Source organism: Ascaphus truei, chromosome 17, assembly GCF_040206685.1.
Source record: "Ascaphus truei isolate aAscTru1 chromosome 17, aAscTru1.hap1, whole genome shotgun sequence".
Taxonomy (NCBI): Eukaryota; Metazoa; Chordata; class Amphibia; order Anura; family Ascaphidae; genus Ascaphus; species Ascaphus truei.
Window position 1 is genome coordinate 43,231,598 of NC_134499.1, and position 19,740 is coordinate 43,251,337.

Below are 19,740 nucleotides of genomic sequence, written 5' to 3' on the forward strand. Positions count from 1 at the left end.
AGGGCATGCATTTCATGTATGTGTAATGCAGCAATGTACTTATAGCTTCACAGAAAAGACATGAATATAGAGAATTAGAATACAAGTGCATGAAATATAAACGCACATACAGTGTAGTCGGGAAAGGAATACAGTAAGTGTGTTACATATTTGATTTTGTGTATATTTTACTATATTGCTATATCACGCTGCAGATTGAAAATGTGCCTGGACTATAATTCTCTTCATCACGGATATCTATAACCAGCGAGGCTGGGAAGGGGCCGCAAAACCCAAAGTGTAATTGCCAACACAGCCTTAAGTGAGAAGTCCGACAAATACATTATCATTAAATAAGAGGAATTTTATTTTAAAGGTACAGTAAAGTGTGTGAACAAAAAGGCAAACGGAGGATAAAAGCTACAACATGTATACTACTATCACTGAGCAGCTGGAGAGGCGCAATCTAGTGGCAACCTCTCTGCCTTTGTAGGGAGGGGCGGGGGTTCCGGTTCCAATCCCGGTGTTAGCACTTTGTGACCTTTCTCAAGCCCTTTGTTACCATGCTCACTCACTTTGTGACCTTGCTCACGTCCTGTGTGAACTTGCTCACTCACTTTGTGACCTTGCTCACTCACTTTGTGACCTTGCTCACTCACGTTGTGAACTTGCTCGCTCCCTTTGTGAACTTGCTTGCTCCTATGTGACCTTGCTCGCTCCCTTTGTAACCTTGCTCACTCCCTTTGTAACCTTGCTCACGTCCTGTGTGACCTGCTCACTCCCTTTGTGACCTTGCTCGCTCCCTTTGTGACCTTGCTCACTCCCTTTGTAACCTTGCTCACTCCCTTTGTGACCTTGCTCACTCCCTTTGTAACCTTGCTCACTCCCTTTGTAACCTTGCTCACTCCCTTTGTAACCTTGCTCACTCCCTTTGTAACCTTGCTCACTCCCTTTGTGACCTTGCTCACTCCTTTTGTGACCTTGCTCACTCCCTTTGTGACCTTGCTCACATCCTGTGTGACCTTGCTCGCTCCCTTTGTGACCTGCTCACTCCCTTTGTAACCTTGCTCACTCCCTTTGTGACCTTGCTCACGTCCTGTGTGACCTTGCTCACGTCCTGTGTGACCTTGCTCGCTCCCTTTGTGACCTTGCTCACTCCCTTTGTGACCTTGCTCACGTCCTGTGTGACCTTGCTCGCTCCCTTTGTGACCTTGCTCGCTCCCTTTGTGACCTTGCTCACTCCCTTTGTGACCTTGCTCACTCCCTTTGTAACCTTGCTCACTCCCTTTGTAACCTTGCTCACTCCCTTTGTAACCTTGCTCACTCCCTTTGTGACCTTGCTCACATCCTGTGTGACCTTGCTCACTCCTTTTGTGACCTTGCTCACTCCCCTTGTGACCTTGCTCACTCCCCTTGTGACCTTGCTCACTCACATTTTTGAGGCAGGCATATTTTTCTGTGAAATTCTGTAAGAATTATATGAATAAAACAGGATGTAAATGATCAAAAGTATTGATAATTGTGTTTGCTAAAGTATGGTTTAATATATATACTAGGATTATAAAGTGTAAGTAAAGCGATACTATCAGTTATATAAACTACAATTCTAAATTATTTGTAGTATATTATTATTAAGTATAATTATTAAGTATAGAATGGTTTCTACAAATCATTCTTGTAAAGTATTAAATAAGATACAAATATATGGTCATATTTCACATTTCCAGCCATTCACACACTAATACATTTGTACAGGTACTGCAGGTATATTTCCTCTGGTATAGTGATAATAACTTCATATTTATGCATGCATATATCAGAAAAGAAATTCACATAATAACACAAATGGAAATATAATATTAGCTTTCGTTAATCCAACATATTTATAAACAGATGCGACGAGATGGATTGTAATATCTGTTAAAGTCTACGGGAACGGTCATCATCTTCTACAGCAGGGACGGCCAACTCCAGTGCCCAGGGGCCACCAACAGGTCAGGTTTTAAGGATATCCCTGCTGCAGCACAGGTGGTGTAGTAATTGACTGAGCTACCTGTGCTGAAGCATTTATAGCCTTAAAACCTGACCTGTTGTTGGCCTTGAGGACTGGCGTTGGCCGCTCCAGTTCTGCATTAATGTTGACGCTGTACATTGCTGAAGTATAACTTTAATATTCGCAGCGCAGTCACAGGGACATTATCGCAGAACTGGAATCCTCTGGGAGCCGTTTGAAAGCTACATTTTTCTGGAATGTGTGTACTGTATAATAGCTGTTTCACATACCCGAAGCATCTGAGGCGCAAGATGAAGAAAGATTAGATATTTTCTAGCAAACAAAACACTTGACTTGCAGATGTAGCAGGATAAATAACTGTAATCTTTGCCAACAAATGAACACCTGATGTGCGTATTTGTTTGCCTATACCCAGAATGCTTTGCAGGAACACAGTGTGATTTAGATGTTGAAGAGCAGCTTGAGGCAGATGAATGAATATTGAACTCTTCTTGTCAACAAATCCAATTCAGTTGAGCAAATTCTTACGGTCTGTTCACATTCAACGAGTTAGTGTCGCTCTGAGACATGAAGCATGGAAAGCGGTACAGTAGGGGGCGCTGTTGTTCAACAAGATATGACCAAAGAGTTTGTCAATGACTGGTGGGTTTCGTTTGGATTTGATGGCTGGAACAGGTCACAGGCGGACAATTCATGATGCAGGGTGTCCAGAATGTCACAGACATGCGCCTTTTCTGGAATATGAAAAAATACACAGATTGAAGTGATCATAACCTAAGAAACATTTTACATGTCATTACAACTGAACCTGGTAGTATACACAGGAACCTAAATAATAAGATGCAGAGATTGGAAGGGCTTGCTAAACTGCCAGTTAAGTGATGCCCTGTACAATACTTCCCGACTTGACCTTACACTTTCAATGCTATCGATAATGGCACTGTGAATATCTTAGTTCTGAGCTCAGGCACACATCACCCTCTCCACAGCATCACGGAAGCTCAATTTGTGATAGCGGAGTAACATGTCACATTGATCTTCTGTGACATTTACGGTATGTGTGCCAAGCTATTTGAGAAACAAAAACCCAAACCACGTGGTCCATAATTTTTCAGGGTGTCTAATATCAAATAATATGCCCTTCCCACTTTAAATTTAAAATCAGAGACAGAACATAAAACACAGACAGAGCTCAGTTTTTAGCACATCCAGTGAATCTCATACACGATACAGTTCCTAAATAAATAAGTATAAATATCAAGTAAAATGGTCTTTTAGTTTAACATTTTTGGCCAAAAATGTTAAACTAAAAGACCATTTTACTTGATATTTATACATATATATTTAGGCACTGTACCGTGTATGAGTTTCACTGGATGTGCTAAAAACTGAGCTTTGTCTGTGTTTTATGTTCTGTCTCTGGTTTTAAATATATATTGCCATGCTCAGTAGCACTCCTCTGTGACACTCATATGCTTATATATATGTTGTGGCACAGTTTTATGCACTGTACCTGCATATCTGGCACAGTTTTATGCACTGTATCTGTATATCTGGCAGAGTTTTATGCACTGTAACTGCATATCTGGCACAGTTTCATGCACTGTAACTGTATATCTGGCACAGTTTTATGCACTGTAACTGTATATCTGGCACAGTTTTATGCACTGTACCTGTATATCTGGCGCAGTTTCATGCACTGTACCTGTATATCTGGCACAGTTTTATGCACTGTAACTGTATATCTGGCACAGTTTTATGCACTGTAACTGCATATCTGGCGCAGTTTTATGCACTGTAACTGCATATCTGGCAGAGTTTTATGCACTGTAACTGTATATCTGGCACAGTTTCATGCACTGTACCTGTATATCTGGCACAGTTTTATGTACGTATCTGCATATCTGGAACAGTTTTATATACGGTACGGCTCTTTGGTTCCACCTAATATGTGCCAAATTCTCGATAATTATTACCCGATGTGTACAGGTTAAGGGATGTGTATAAGTTGTTTCTTACCATGGTGAGGTTCCCTGCATGCTTCCAACGTACCCAGTAACAGTTTCCCCAATGCTCGTTTTGATATTTTCTTGAAAAAAGAATAAGGAAAAAACCGAAAGAGAAATGTCAGCAATCAATCACTTGGAAATGCCACGACGTGGAATCAAGATTCAGTTCATGGATGACAACAATCTGCCATTGAGCGCTGATTGATGCGCGCATTACACAGCTGCATAGGGATAAAGCCGTAATAAGCAAATGAGTGAATAAACAATTCCTTAGCATTGTCACATGCATTTGATGAAGCTCTTGGTAAACTGTTAGCTCTCCTGAATCAAAGCAATGAATCTTCTTATCTTAGTCACCAGCTCCAATTATTCACTATGACTTCTGGCAAAAAAATCCTTTATTACAAGTGAATTCATTTTACTCAATGTAAACCAGATGACACGAGCCTGGCTTCTAATGAAAGTTACATAATGTCATAACTATGTTCTTGCCTGGGTCTATATACAGTGTGCACTGTATATTATTGTGTTAGTCTATAACCTTTGAGGGGTCTAAAAACCTTTTATCATATGCTGTGAAGCAATCGTCTTCCTTTGCTTGGGAAGATTTCAACTCCTTTTCAATACAGGAAAACCGACCTCCCAGCAAACTGACATGAGGCCATGCAAAGTGGGAACGCTTAGGGGCCTATTGTAATAGCTGTGAGAAGTGCATATCCGTGCAGAGAGAGGCCTTTTCACTCAGAAATGCAGCTCATCGTAATCTAAAAGCCCCTCTCGTAATCTAAAAGCCCCTCTCGCAATCTAAAAGCCCCTCTCGCAATCTAAAAGCCCCTCTCGCAATCTAAAAGCCCCTCTCGCAATCTAAAAGCCCCTCTCGGAATCTAAAAGCCCCTCTCGCAATCTAAAAGCCCCTCTCGCAATCTAAAAGCCCCTCTCGCAATCTAAAAGCCCCTCTCGCAATCTAAAAGCCCCTCTCGCAATCTAAAAGCCCCTCTCGCAATCTAAAAGCCCCTCTCGCAATCTAAAAGCCCCTCTCGCATGTCCAAACCATGAGATACCGGCTTTTTTTTAAGCTGTGAATTCCTTCCGGGTCTGCAAGTCCCAGCGATTTTCGCTGCTAATCCGGTACCTCTGTTAAATACAAAATACAAGACTGCGCAGAAATACTCGCACATTTGACAACATCTGAGTTGGGAGATGCTGCTGCTGCCCACTCATCTACTGTCTGCTCATTGGCTTCTGCAATACAGGTGTGAGCCATAGGGATGCTGGTAGAGAAGTGGTGATAGAGGCGGGGGGAGGGGGGAGCCTGAGGAAGGTCCTACAAGGACCGAAACGTTGGTCTTGTTTGTGCTGTATCATCTGAATACAGGTTTTTTTGTTGCCATTTATCCTTGAGTGCTGTCCTTTGTCTTCCCTCGCTAGGGATGACTGCTTTCTCTGTTTATTTCTATAGGACAGGCACCATACCATTTCACTTTGATGGGAGTGCCAGCTGCCCCTCTGTTTTATTATATATATATATATTTGTAAGCTCTTCAGGCAGGAACTCGTTTTCCTAATGTTACTTTTATGTACGAAGTGCTTATTCCCATTATGTGTCCCGTGTGTTACTGCTGTGATGCGCTATGTTCAGGGATGGCGCTATATATATATATATATATATATATATATATATATATATATATATATATATATATATATATATATATATATAAACCATATACATACATTGAAAGCCGAGTGACCACAATAACCAAATGCAAACTAACCCCAAACACTAACATCAGAATGCTGCAGGTAAAGCTCCTCTGATACATGTTACTGCAGGGGACAGAATATTTACACTCGTCTTTTCCAGAGTTGTGAAGCTTTTCCCTATAAACATGAACTGCTCATTTAACTACATAAAGTGCGCTACTAATATCATGCTGAAGAAATTATATCCCTGTACCTAGAATGAATAGTACAATACTTAATGTTCTGAATATATAGGTTAAAAGTGATCTATGCAAATATATTCACATCTCATAGTCACATTAATCTGCAGGAACACCTAGGAACAACTAATGCATTTATAATATTTTTACTTAGTTCAAGCAGCAATTCATTTTAGAAGCATGAGACCGAGAACTGAACCGTGGCAGCTGTAACAAATGTATTCTTCATTAAAGATATACTACTTACAGGAGACCAAGAACAAGTATCCAAACGATAACCAATGCAAGTGAATTCTCTGTAAGGTGCCTACAGCTGTCTGAGGTCTTATGGAATAGCAACATATGTCAAAATGGGCCCAAATACTGTTTAGCATTCACTTTACCACAGAATAACACCTGTTCTGTGTATACTCACTGTGTAACACAACTGTGTAACAACGATGTATCACAACTATGTAACACAACTGTGAGAAAAACATTTGCATTGATTTCTACTTGGAAGAAATATATATATATATATATATATATATATATATATATATATATATATATATATATATATATATATATATATATATACGCAACTACATATAAATAGAAGTATTTAAATAGTTTAATTATTTGCTATCAAAAGAATTACATAATAGGTAAACATCTAGGAATAGTAGTAGCATATTTATTTTCCATAATGCATTTTATTTAAAGACAGCTGGACAAGGATATAAATATTTACTTTAAAGCCCATTCTGTCAGTTAATTTACATTTATTTTTTGTACTTTACCATCCACACTGCATGTCATTACTTATATACAAAAGGGAAACCTTTATTTCCAATTCAGTAGCTACTGAGAATAAAATCGCAGATATACATACATATTCATAGCAAATTACTTGACTGATGTAAAGTCACAGGGGAGGATATTGGCCGTGAATCGGAATAATGTTTGATGGGAATGTGGTATGGTAAACAATGACATGCCAGTGACTGACAAGTTGGGTCAGGGATTGGAAAGGTAAATGGTGGCGTTCTGCTTTGTGGTGTGCACACGCACACGCACACCCGCACACGCGCACACCCTTCCTTGCATTTCTGGGGCAGTCTCTGTATAACATAAGCACATTTTATATAATGTGAGTCATATAAATGAACTATATCTGTATAATCATATTTACTAAGTAGTGATATGCCGAGGAGCTTACCATCTAATTGGGTTTTCTGGCACCAGATGGTCTGGCCTTATGGAACAGGATCGCTGAGTAAATATTGGCCATTCTGCACAATGTTTCTTTGGGTCACGTTCAGGGATCAGAGGAATTGTGAACCTTCAGCATCGCAATCTAAACTAACCCTCTCCAAATGAGTTACAAGTAAGTAAAATGAATGAGCTCTAAGAAGAGACAGGACTATCTTCCTTAAAATGTTTATAAAAGGTCTGCCAATTCAAATAACATTTTTGGGCTATGTATTTCTTTTTATCGTGACATTTTGAAGAATTTTCTTTTGGTATCATTTTGTTCCAGCATCAAATGTATGGAGGTCACTTATTATTTATTACAAATATTTCTCATATTTGTGCCAGATGTCTATAAGGAGCATGGGACACCATCAACTCAGGACTGGCAGATTTCATCAATGCCAAGACAAAGCGCAGTGGCAATTAAAGATTTCCTTTCTGATGTAGCCCATTATAACATAGCAACATTAAGATCTTACCATACAGTCATACAAAAGAAAGGGGAAGTCATTCCAAACATATCTCACCAGGTGTCGTAGTTGTTGGAGAAGTTGTAAAACGTCCAGCAGCTTCTCCTCTACCAGTGATAATCTGACCCTCTCGGTCTCCAGCATCTGGAGCTCCACCCTAAGTAGCTCTATCTCCTCCACTTTCTTTTCCAGTTCTTGTATTAGTGGGTCTTTCATCTGAACAGCACAACACTGGGAATTAAAAGGAATACAGTTCTTTAATGGTTCTGATACCTTTCATTGGAGCAGCATGAAGCTTAATCCTAGGTGTTCATGTGTGTGACGTTTCGAGACAATGAAGTGACAATTTGCATTCATCAGAAAACTTGTCTATTACATTCAAGCTGCCCCAGTAGAATGTGCTTGTCCACAATACTCCTTCCTGTGAATGAACTGTAAGGTTTTGTCTGGTGCTAGGAAGGGTCTTGTGCAATAGAACTGCTTAGTTAACATGGTCAAAATTGTGTTAAATTAACTGATCTTTCAATTACATTTTGTTCTTTGTAAAACGCTATAACTTAACCCTAATGTTTAAAGTTTCAATCCACTAAAAAACTGTCCTCCAAAAGAGATCATTTATAAATGCTCCATTCAAGTTACGGCTCTCAGTACTGTATATATGGATATACAAGAATAGAAGCTTTAATATCTCAACAGATCACCAATTGGTATGCATGGCCAAAATCAGTATATAATACAGGAAATATTGGTAATACTTGGAGTTACACCGCTCATGCCAAAATACCTACAAATATAATACAGCAAACCAACAAATGTACTTTTTATTCTTAACACAGCAAAATGTAAGCTCATGGATCAAAATACATAAATAATATTTACGGTGTTAACACTTTCGCTGCCAGAGTGGGCAAGCAATGCCTTGTGCTGTAATGTGTTGTATTTAAAAAGGTTTAAATATCAATAATTTGACCTTATATTAATTCTCCCCCCCCAGCTCACTATGTTTATATAATAACTTATTGACATGTTTAATACACCTGCACAGGTGTAGCAGACAGTGCAATTACTAGCGCGTTCCTGCAGGACAAACACAACGTGTCAGAAGGAGAGGCGGACGGTGAATCAGCCGCCAGAGAAAAGGGAGCGTGGTCAGCGTGCTATTTGACCTGCAGAAGCGCGTCGGTGGTTCAATAACCTCCGCTACATCTGTAGGTGACTGGCATTGGTTCACATTGTACTAGGATGGATTGTCCCTTTAAGTAGGGGACAATGGATTGGAACAATGGCTACCATTAGTTGGGGATCTCATGACACTGCTAAAATATTATTATTAATTACCTCTTCCATAATCATTTCAAGTTTCTTTGCTTCCTGCTCTTTCATGTCCAGTTGTTCTGTTAATCTTGTAATTATTTCAACCAAAGCCACAATAGTATTTCTGTAATCAATATTGTTAGACCTCCCAACATAAGACAACAGACCCTTTACCATCTTGTCATCACATCTGTAAAGAGAAATGCATTTTTAAGGGTAAGAAACTAGCAATTTGGTGCATTGATAGAAAAGAAAATGCCTTCATCTACAATCATTTTGGTCACATTAAGCATGGCGGTGCTAGGTTTGAAATAGTTTTAGCATTTATGCTAAAATACGAATAAAAATTAGGCATTAATAAAATTAACTTCTCTGTATTGTTTCCCTTATTTTACAATTTGCGTAGAGTTAAACAATGTATGTTAACATTAAATCAACATTTATCAAATATAACTTGTAAAGTTAAAAAAAGTTATATAGAAAACAAAGTCTGTGGCACAATATGGTCCAGATTCACTTAATAGTGCTAAGTCAAAGTTCAACTCAGGGTAACCGCTAGGGTGTGTTATGATTTGCTGCCACTTTGCTCTCCAGGCCGACTTCAGAGGTGTTCGTTGAGAAGTACTTAATCTTGCCTAATTCTGCCTTATTATCCAACACCAATCTCAGCTTTATTACACATGATCAAATATTATGTGAAATACATATTAATAAATTATCCACTGAAGGATTACCAAACAGTGATTGTAATACGAGTTGTGATTAAATTATCAGACACATAGATTCCAAACATGTTGGAGGCTGCACATCCCATTAACACAGAATACTTTTGATTAAACACATAATTTGTACCAGTAAATATGTTGTACGATATGAACAGATCATCTTACAGATGTCATTGATTGTATTTCAGTATAATGTTTAGGTATTCTTAGATGGAATGATGATTGGCAGTATCCAAAACCATTGTCACAATTCATCTGATCCCTAAGATCCAGACAGTAAGGTGAAGAGAGATACTGTCCTGGCTGCTTACTGGCTGCTTACTGGCTCCGGGCTGCCGTTATGAGAGGAAGCCTGCTATGAGCTGATACTGTGTGCGACAGATGCTACGAAACCCTTCCTCCTGATAGGAAAAGGTCATCAACAGGCACAATCCACTGATACAGACACAAGGTTCATGTTGTAATCACACAATCATAGATGAACAAGGGCAAATATGTGCATTGCTGCATTGTATTGCTACATCTCAATGTAAAGTCGTTGTTTGACAGAATTAAATACTTTGCATTACAAGGTAACTCATACTCCCACTTCCAGGCTGTCACATTGAAGCTTCTGCTACTGCTTTAAATCCTGAAAGATTAGGGGTCTTATTGACTAAGCGGTGCTACAGCACAACCCGCCTGCTGAAACTGGGAGATACAGAAGTAGCCAGACTCCCTTTTGCTAAAGGTTCAGCTTAAAAAGGCCTCAGTGAAAGTGACAGCCATGGTTTGCCCCGAGTCGTACGTTACTTTTGCATGGGACCACCCCAGCTCCCCCCGGCTGAAACAAACATTAGCCTGGCTACATTTCTATTTTTTGGTCGGTTAAAGAAAATGAACCATAAGGTGTCTTACGGCATTTCACCACTTAGTAACAAGGTCCAAATATATATATTATATGATGGATTGAAATATGAAACAAATCATTCTATTTTCAGTGTTCCATGTTATCAACAGCAACGTTTTCTATTACTTTAAAAAAAAAATTTTTTTTTATCACAGCGGTAAAATAAATGTCATTTTCTGTGAGCTGTGACGTCTGCTTCTGTCTCCGTGCGCAGAAAGGCTCGTTTGTCATTAGCACACACACTCTTTATATAAACCAACTTACCCACTAGCACAGCATGAAAGCCGGGCTAAAAGCTTCTTTACTTCGGCTGCTTGACAGTGCTGATCTCCAGCCCACTTCTCCTCTTCTTCATCAGAAGCTGCTTGTCCTTCCACCGAGCGAAACATCTCATCTTCCACTGAAAAGAACGCAGAAATGAGCAGCTTCTGTGCGAGTCGTGTTGCACACTGACACACAAGCACATCGCTATGTTTGTAGGACAGACATGCAAATGTCTTCAAGGGGGATTTAGGAAGTTTCCTTAACTACGTGAGAGTTGCAAAATTAAATGAGCAAACATTTTTCAAATAGGGCTGGAATTAGTCCCCAAGTCACTAAATTCCATTATTCTATTTAACACATAATACAGGCATACCCCGGTTTAAGGACACTCACTTTAAGTACACTCGCGAGTAAGGACATATCACCAAATAGGCAAATAGCAGCTCGCGCATGCGCCTGTCAGCACGTCCTGAACAGCAATACCGGCTCCCTACCTGTACCGAAGCAGTGCGCAAGCGGGGAGACTATAGAGCCTGTTACACATGCGTTATTTAGATCAGTTATGCACGTATATGACGATTGCCGTACAGTACATGCATCGATAAGTGGGAAAAAGGGAGTGCTTCACTTTAAGTACATTTTCGCTTTACATACGTGCTCCGGTCCCATTGCGTACGTTAATGCGGGGTATGCCTGTGTTACATAGTTACATACATGCTCCGGTCCCATTGCGTACGTTAATGCGGGGTATGCCTGTGTTACATAGTTACATACATGCTCCGGTCCCATTGCGTATGTTAATGCGGGGTATGCCTGTACTGTTTTTGCAGGAGAGAGATTTATTTAGAAGAGGACCCATTTACTTATAGTATATACCTCCAAATAGATGTGTTCAACTTCACAGGTATCTCACCCCATAGAGTATAGGTGACGCTATCTCTCCTGCAGAAGCCCTATTTCAGAGTCTGGTTTAAATAACTTACTGAGTCTTTGCGAAGCAGTCAAATTTGTGTGAAATTTTTAGCTAAATAAAATTGTCACATTTCACCTGGTTCGCAAACTACTGTGACAATGCTGCGCCTCTGTTGTATTTAGTAACCTGTCTACGTGTATATACAAGGTCTTCCTGTTTAGATGTCAAAATATTTATGCAAAAAAAATCAAATCACGTTGATTTGACAAGATAATATGTTATCGTCTTCAAACCTATCCAGATCATTTTCTGATAGAGGGTCGTCCTGAATCCAAGATTTGCTCATTCCTGCTGGATTTGTTTATTAACCAATGCATGAGTTAGGCCACACTTATAGTGCTGGCGACGGCGACCGATGATGTCACCCGTCGCCATTAGCGAAAGTCATAATTTGGTTTTCAGCGACGTCGCTGGTGACAAGGCCAGTGATGTCCCGAAAGGGGGCGGGCAGCGCTCTCTGATTGGTTTAGAGACAGTCACATGTGGCGACTGTCTCTAAAAATCAAATTTACCCAGCTTCAAAATTGTGGGTCGCTCCGTCACGCTTGCGACGGAGTCAATTGATTTGTTTTGGAGCGACATCACGTCGCCATCACCAGGCACTATAAGCGCAGCCTAAGGCACACCCATAGCCAACGATAAGACAGAGAGCCCAATTGAAGTCATATAATTCCTGGGGATAACGATATATACAGTGGCTATGGAGTTCAGACTACCTAAAGACATGGTGACAAAGCTAGGAGGAAGCGAATCCACCATGCATTAGGGCAAGGAAGGTACGCTTAAACAGATGCACTCATTACTGTGCCTGCTACAGTTCACATGCAGGGATCCCTGTGGGGCAGATCTCCCGCAGAAGGATGGAGATTTAGAAACCAGATCACTGCATAAGAATGATCTGCTGATATGGGAATTGTAGAGGGAGAGGGGGGTTGGCCCGGTATTAAAGGGGTTGCACCCCATATGGCCACCCCCTGACCTCACCAGGGAGGCAAGGGGTTAACTGGACTGCGGTCCAGGAATGTGGCTTACACCTTGTCATGTCAGGAAACTGTATGTTCCCCTGTTCCCATGTTTCACTATAATATCAGTGTCTGCACCACAATGGGGATTTAGTGACAAACTGTGATTTATTTTACAGCAGAGAATTTTGTGTTAAAGTATGAAACGGTTTAAGTGGTATTTGTGTATCTCCGGTTCTGAAGGTCGCAGCAGGCTAAAACTTGGATCATATGATGTCCCAGTTCCAGCATTAAGATCTGGAAAGTTTGGACCCGCTGGACCTAACGGAACCGGATATTTTAATATGTCTGTGTTTTAACTTTAATATTGTATTCCAAGGCGGGGATAAAAACCCGCGCAGATTACTTCACACAAAGGAATGCAAATGGTCAGGGGGGCAACCCAAAGTCTAGGAACCAAGTACTGATCAAAAGACTCTGCCACTCTAACTGTTTACCTGAGGGCGGAGAAGCATCAAACTGGAGTGGTTTGTAAGTGTTATATCTACACCTACAAACAATGAAGATCCTGCCAGATACTTCATCTGGTAGACTGGTCGTCGCCCCTGATTTAATTATGGGGCTACAGAAATAAGACCCTCAGAGTCCCAGTACGCATGGGCTAACGAGCTGGGGGGCATGGGTTAATCTGTGTCTCCACGTTAGGGATTGGATGCAGATAATTGTTCACCAATAGTCTGTATTCAATGTTAAGAATAGGGTTACAAAGGTATATAAACTGTGTCAACCCTACAGTTCTAGTTCTTCTAATTTCACCTGGAATGTCACCGGATTGCTGATACTTCTCCATCCCCAACCCTAAGTAAGTGTTACCTTCTTGCCTGTTAATTGTACTATATTGCTGTGTTCACCTTTTTTAAGGAATAAATATATTTTATTATATCTAAGCCTCGTTCAGTTCAACCCAGATATTTGGTGTTTGTTATATCTTGTCATAAGTTACCATGACAGGAATGTTTCCCATTTTAACAGTAAATGATTATGGGTCCAACCTAGAGCTCCAGCTGTGTGCCGATGTTGCTGGGGCACACGCGTTCGGGGCATGGCCAAAGCAAAGGACATGTTTTGAGCTTTTCCCCTAAATAGTATTAGTAGAATTGTGGACATAAACTCACCCAAAAAAAAACATAATCTTCTGGTCAGACAATATGGGGGTCAACATTTTGGCTTCAACTTCCCCACCAATCATAAGGCTACTTAGAAGGGTAGTGTTGAAATATATGGGGCATAACATAGACTTTCAAGCTAATAAATGTAGACACGTATATATAAATACATACATTTATGCAGATTTTTTTTTAGGTTATGTCCCCGTAGGGGACCCCTACAATTGGTTTATCTTGTGAGCCCTTCATGTCCAAGTCCGACACTGTCCCTACCTATTAATTAAGGCAAGCCAATTGAGTAGGATCACTCAGCTAATGTACAATACATAATAAAATAAGTTTAGTAGTTGTATGCTGGACTGGGTAGACCATAGTTACCAAAAACTTCCTTGAGTCACGTTCATATAGTTTAAAGAAGCAACAACCACAATCATTTCTAAACTGGTTTTCCATCTTTCACATTTAAAAGGAGCTATCAACCCTTTCAATCTGAACTGGGGATTACAAACATCCCTCAACCCCCCTCCCCCACCCCAGTGTTACTTCCAGTACAGAATCACCCTTTCCGGAGCCATTGAACTAGGGGAACATGATATGGTACGTAAGGTAAATGCTGGGATGAGCTGAGTACAATGTTTCTTGCACTGGGACTTTATTAGAAGCGAGATCTGAATGCGTATAGTCCTGGGAACCACCATTAGGTCAGGGAAATAAAAACACTTTTGGAGTTGGGTTACTGCTTTAGCCATCAGGGGTTAACACTCGTTACTGACCCAGATGTTTTTGATTTCACAGCGTATACTCATTTCTAATTAATTGTCTATTCAAGGGGGATCTGCATGTGAAGTCAATTCACCTTCACATCATATTCAATTTACTTAGTTTACAGGATATCACGATCAATAATTAATCTGCAAAGCAGGGACGACCTTTGGTTCCCTACACTACAATATTTAATTATAGTACACCGGAAGTGCACTGTGCATTTCAAACTGAAACTTCAACACACATGGGAGTATTCATTTGTGTCATTTATGTTCCATAATTTAGCTGTAATTAAATAATATTTGAAATATAAATTAAAAATGGACGCTTCAGACATACGAGATCTTGTCACAATACGCAATGTAAAATCTAATTTTCCAGAGGATTAAGATTTTTTGTAAACAACAATCTAGAATAGATGTTTGCCAATTTTTTAATGTATTTATCTGTAAATAGATGTTACGCGTTTATGAAGAGACAAGTTTAATTCAAATGAGATCTGATGTTTATTTGGCGCACAAAAGGGTGAAGAAAAATTATGGCAGGTTACGCAAAAATGATGCATTCTACTGTATGTGTGCACAATATCTTCTCCCTAACTCCTTCATTACTCACTCGAACTACTACTTAGACTTAAGCAGAGCACAACCAGGCCAAAGTTCCTAAAAATACTGACATAAAAGCAGAAATCTGAATGCTCAATGATTGTATTATTATTAACATTCAATTAACAGTGAGGTCAAAAAGTGCTGTCTTATCCACCACACGGTTCTGAAGATATTATTCTCCAAAGTATCATTTTTGGAAGCCTAAACTTGTCAACAGCAACTGAGGTCACTGGACAGGTCACTGGACAGGTCACCGGACAGGAGGCTGCCAAGAACAATGTGTCTGGAACCAGGGGACCTCTTGGTATAGAACCAATGAAGCCCAAGCTTCAGGACCTAAAAGAAGCACATTTACAGTGACCAGTACGGACAGTTATGGAGCTCGATACAAATCTCCTTCCAATGCGTCGTTTGTTGTTTTTTTCCAGACAGGAATTACTAAAAATGCTGCTTTGACCGATTTGAGACAACAAAAATCAAATGCCGCTAAAATATTTTATTTAATAACCATCATTTTCTATTTATCACACCTTCTGATATTTTGTAGTATTTTTTCGGCATTCAAGAACATCAACTGGAACCTTTGCATGTTCTGCATCATACATGACTGGAACGTTTGCATGTTCTGCATCATACATGACTAGAAACGTTTGCATGTTCTGCATCATACATGACTGGAACGTTTGCATGTTCTGCATCATACATGACTGGATATGTTTGCATGTTCTGCATCATACATGACTGGAAACGTTTGCATGTTCTGCATCATACATGACTGGAAACGTTTGCATGTTCTGCATCATACATGACTGGAAACGTTTGCATGTTCTGCATCATACATGACTGGATACGTTTGCATGTTCTGCATCATACACGACTGGAAACGTTTGCATGTTCTGCATCATACATGACTGGAAACGTTTGCATGTTCTGCATCATACATGACTGGAAACGTTTGCATTTTCTGCATCATACAGTGACTGGAAACGTTTGCATGTTCTGCATCATACAGTGACTGGAAACGTTTGCATGTTCTGCATCATACAGTGACTGGAAACGTTTGCATGTTCTGCATCATACATGACTGGAACGTTTGCATGTTCTGCATCATACAGTGACTGGAAACGTTTGCATGTTCTGCATCATACATGACTGGAACGTTTGCATGTTCTGCATCATACAGTGACTGGAAACGTTTGCATGTTCTGCATCATACATGACTGGATATGTTTGCATGTTCTGCATCATACATGACTGGAAACGTTTGCATGTTCTGCATCATACATGACTGGATACGTTTGCATGTTCTGCATCATACACGACTGGAAACGTTTGCATGTTCTGCATCATACATGACTGGAAACGTTTGCATGTTCTGCATCATACATGACTGGAAACGTTTGCATGTTCTGCATCATACAGTGACTGGAAACGTTTGCATGTTCTGCATCATACAGTGACTGGAAACGTTTGCATGTTCTGCATCATACAGTGACTGGAAACGTTTGCATGTTCTGCATCATACATGACTGGAACGTTTGCATGTTCTGCATCATACAGTGACTGGAAACGTTTGCATGTTCTGCATCATACATGACTGGAACGTTTGCATGTTCTGCATCATACAGTGACTGGAAACGTTTGCATGTTCTGCATCATACATGACTGGAACGTTTGCATGTTCTGCATCATACAGTGACTGGAAACGTTTGCATGTTCTGCATCATACATGACTGGAACGTTTGCATGTTCTGCATCATACATGACTGGAAACGTTTGCATATTCTGCATCATACAGTGACTGGAACGTTTTCTTGTTATGTGAGTATCACTGAAGACTAGGAATGCAGCCTTTGTGCATCCACGTAGTAACAACGCTACTTAATATGGCACATGCATATAACAACTGACCTTCTTCTGAGCAAGGACATATTGTTTCTGAACATACCTGTAAGTATATCTACAATCTACCAAGCTGTATTTATCTAGGTCAAAGTAAAACTCTCCTGCTACCTTTTATGAGATCAACACGAAAGCATGAAAATAATGAAGAATAAAGGAATGGCTTAAAGTATGTGTTTTCAAGACTATACAACATATCTTCCTCATATATGACCCAGTTTTGTAAATATGACTGCGAGACTACATAAAATATACTGTATGCTTGTCTACTGTCCCACATTTATAGGGAAAGCTGGGGATCTCCCCTAATCCTGAACCCAGACAAACGCACCAGATCTCACACACGCCCCCCTGCCATCTTTTCCCTAGTAAATTGTGTTAACCTTCTGATTTAATAATGACTAACCTTAAAACTTGTCCCACAAATCAAGCATCCCAATAGCCTGCACTCATGGTTACTGTCCCACACTCACTCCTACCAACCATTGTGACCAAGCACTGCCATATACTGCACTTATTCCCTCATCTGCTGGCTCTTTAAGTCTCCCATCATACCTATTAGATTGTAAGATCTTCGGGGCAGGGATTCCTTTCCTATTGTCTGATTTTGCTGCGCTTATTGTATTATTATAATTCCCTGTACTGTATTCTTTGTGAAGCGTTGAGTACACTTTTGGTGCTATATAAATAAAGACATACAATACAACTGAAGTTTGTTGGACAATGATACAGTATGTCTTGAACTTCTGACTGAAGTTTGCAATGACCTGCTGTGGACTGGAGATGTAAAGAGGAAATAGTGAAGGGAAAACAGAGGAGAGGCCAGGCACCAGGTGAGCTTTTGAGTGAGTGTTGGCTGCAGCAAAAGATTTGGCAGCAAACTCCAGCACACAGCCAAAGAAGTCTTCAAGCCAACAAGTGCTCAGCCATGAAGACCTGGAGCTCGGGGGCATGAGCAGGAAAAAGGGGTTACGGTCACCCTAGAATATATATTTAGATTAGATTGTTACAATTTAGTATATTATATAATATCAAGCTACAGTAGCAAGCTTGTCAATTAATCCAATTTATCATGCGCATCCCATTTAATTCCTTATGCACAATCTTACAAACAGACCTGTTTTCTATATTTCTGATAAACATCCCCTTTCCATGAAAATTGCCTGAAAGCATCATTTGAAAGTTGTTTAGCATTAAAAGGCAATACATAAATACGAGCTATTGCTGTATGACAATGCGTTAGAGATAATTCTACGGCACTTCAACAAGAAATGATGCAAAACACCGTTACCCGCAGGAAACAGAACGTTGGTTACTGATTTTGATAACATGACGTTATGAGTTCTGCGTTAACGGACTATTTGATAACAGCAGATGGGGGATCTAAAAGGTTGTGATTTGAATATACTGTACTTTTTTAATCGAAGACTAAATTTGTTTTAGCAGTGATATATCACCAGTACAAGAGGTTACCCTAACCCTAACCCAATGTATTATTTCCTGGTAAAACAAATTAGTGTTACAAGTATGTATGCTGCTTGATCATTTAGTAACATTGTATATTTCTGTCCCCTGTGGAAAGCTGAAAGTTATATTAAATTACATTTCTGTCTATAGTACCTGACTGTTTATATACCATAAATTATAATACTAGGCCACATGGCAGCAGCCCAAAAAACTGTGTATAACTTCAAACTGCCTTAAAAAAGAAAGAACAAACAGTTTTTGGGGTGTAGCCTGTTTTTTAAAGAAAATGTTGGCTATGATATTGGAATGATGCTAGTATTGTGTGTTGGTTTGTTAACGGAATTTTTTTTTTTTTACTCTGTTGGTCTATTTCACAGACGACCCAAAGTGAAAACCTTCATTGATTCCATTATCCTTCAAATTAATAATCAGGACATTTCTTTAAAAAAATCAATACGGATGCTATTGAGCAGGCAACACAATGTATAACTGGAAATATGGGGTCTTCATGTGAAGGTACAGGCACTCTTTCTTACCCAGGTTATATTGTACATACCATTGTAGATATTTTCTGTATCTCCTGTTGGTGAATTTCTGTCCTGCTGAGCAGCCAAATGATACTGTTCAGCCTGCCTGAGAGATCCTTTTTTCTGCTCTATGCTATCATGTGTAGTCAACTGAAGCATCCTGGCCTCTGACCTGAAGTATAAAAGACATATAGCAACATTTAGAATGGACCAAGCAATAAAACACTCTTTGAGATATATTGTATTTACAAGCATACATAAAGGGAAATATGTACACCGGTTTGTTCAATATTATTACCATCAAATACCCTGCAATAATAAAGGTAATTAGTAAATACTGTGTAAAAATTAATGGTGTATTCATTTCATGATCCTAATACAGACACCGAGACAAGATTACTTACTGGGGTTTCCTGTATATCGAAGATTCTTTTACTGGTTCTGGTTTGGAATTCCCAGCTGGTAATGTGTGTTATAGATATCAGTAAGCTATGGCTATTACTTCCATTCCTGTGTGCTTGTGGCTA

At 39.7% G+C, this 19,740-nt stretch overlaps 1 protein-coding gene across 1 annotated transcript in view; it reads right to left on the reverse strand.

Moving 5' to 3' along the window:
* Window positions 1-322: 322 nt before the first annotated feature.
* The window catches only part of EFCC1 (EF-hand and coiled-coil domain containing 1), a 94,847-nt gene continuing 75,429 nt past the window's right edge, over window positions 323-19,740 (reverse strand). The window contains exons 3-8 of the mRNA XM_075573666.1: window positions 19,243-19,385; window positions 10,844-10,979; window positions 8,990-9,155; window positions 7,709-7,882; window positions 4,013-4,082; window positions 323-2,727 (exon numbers count right to left, since the gene is read on the reverse strand). Coding sequence (XP_075429781.1) covers window positions 2,600-2,727; window positions 4,013-4,082; window positions 7,709-7,882; window positions 8,990-9,155; window positions 10,844-10,979; window positions 19,243-19,385 — 817 coding nt within the window. The 3' untranslated portion in view covers window positions 323-2,599. The remainder of the gene's footprint in view (window positions 2,728-4,012; window positions 4,083-7,708; window positions 7,883-8,989; window positions 9,156-10,843; window positions 10,980-19,242; window positions 19,386-19,740) is intronic.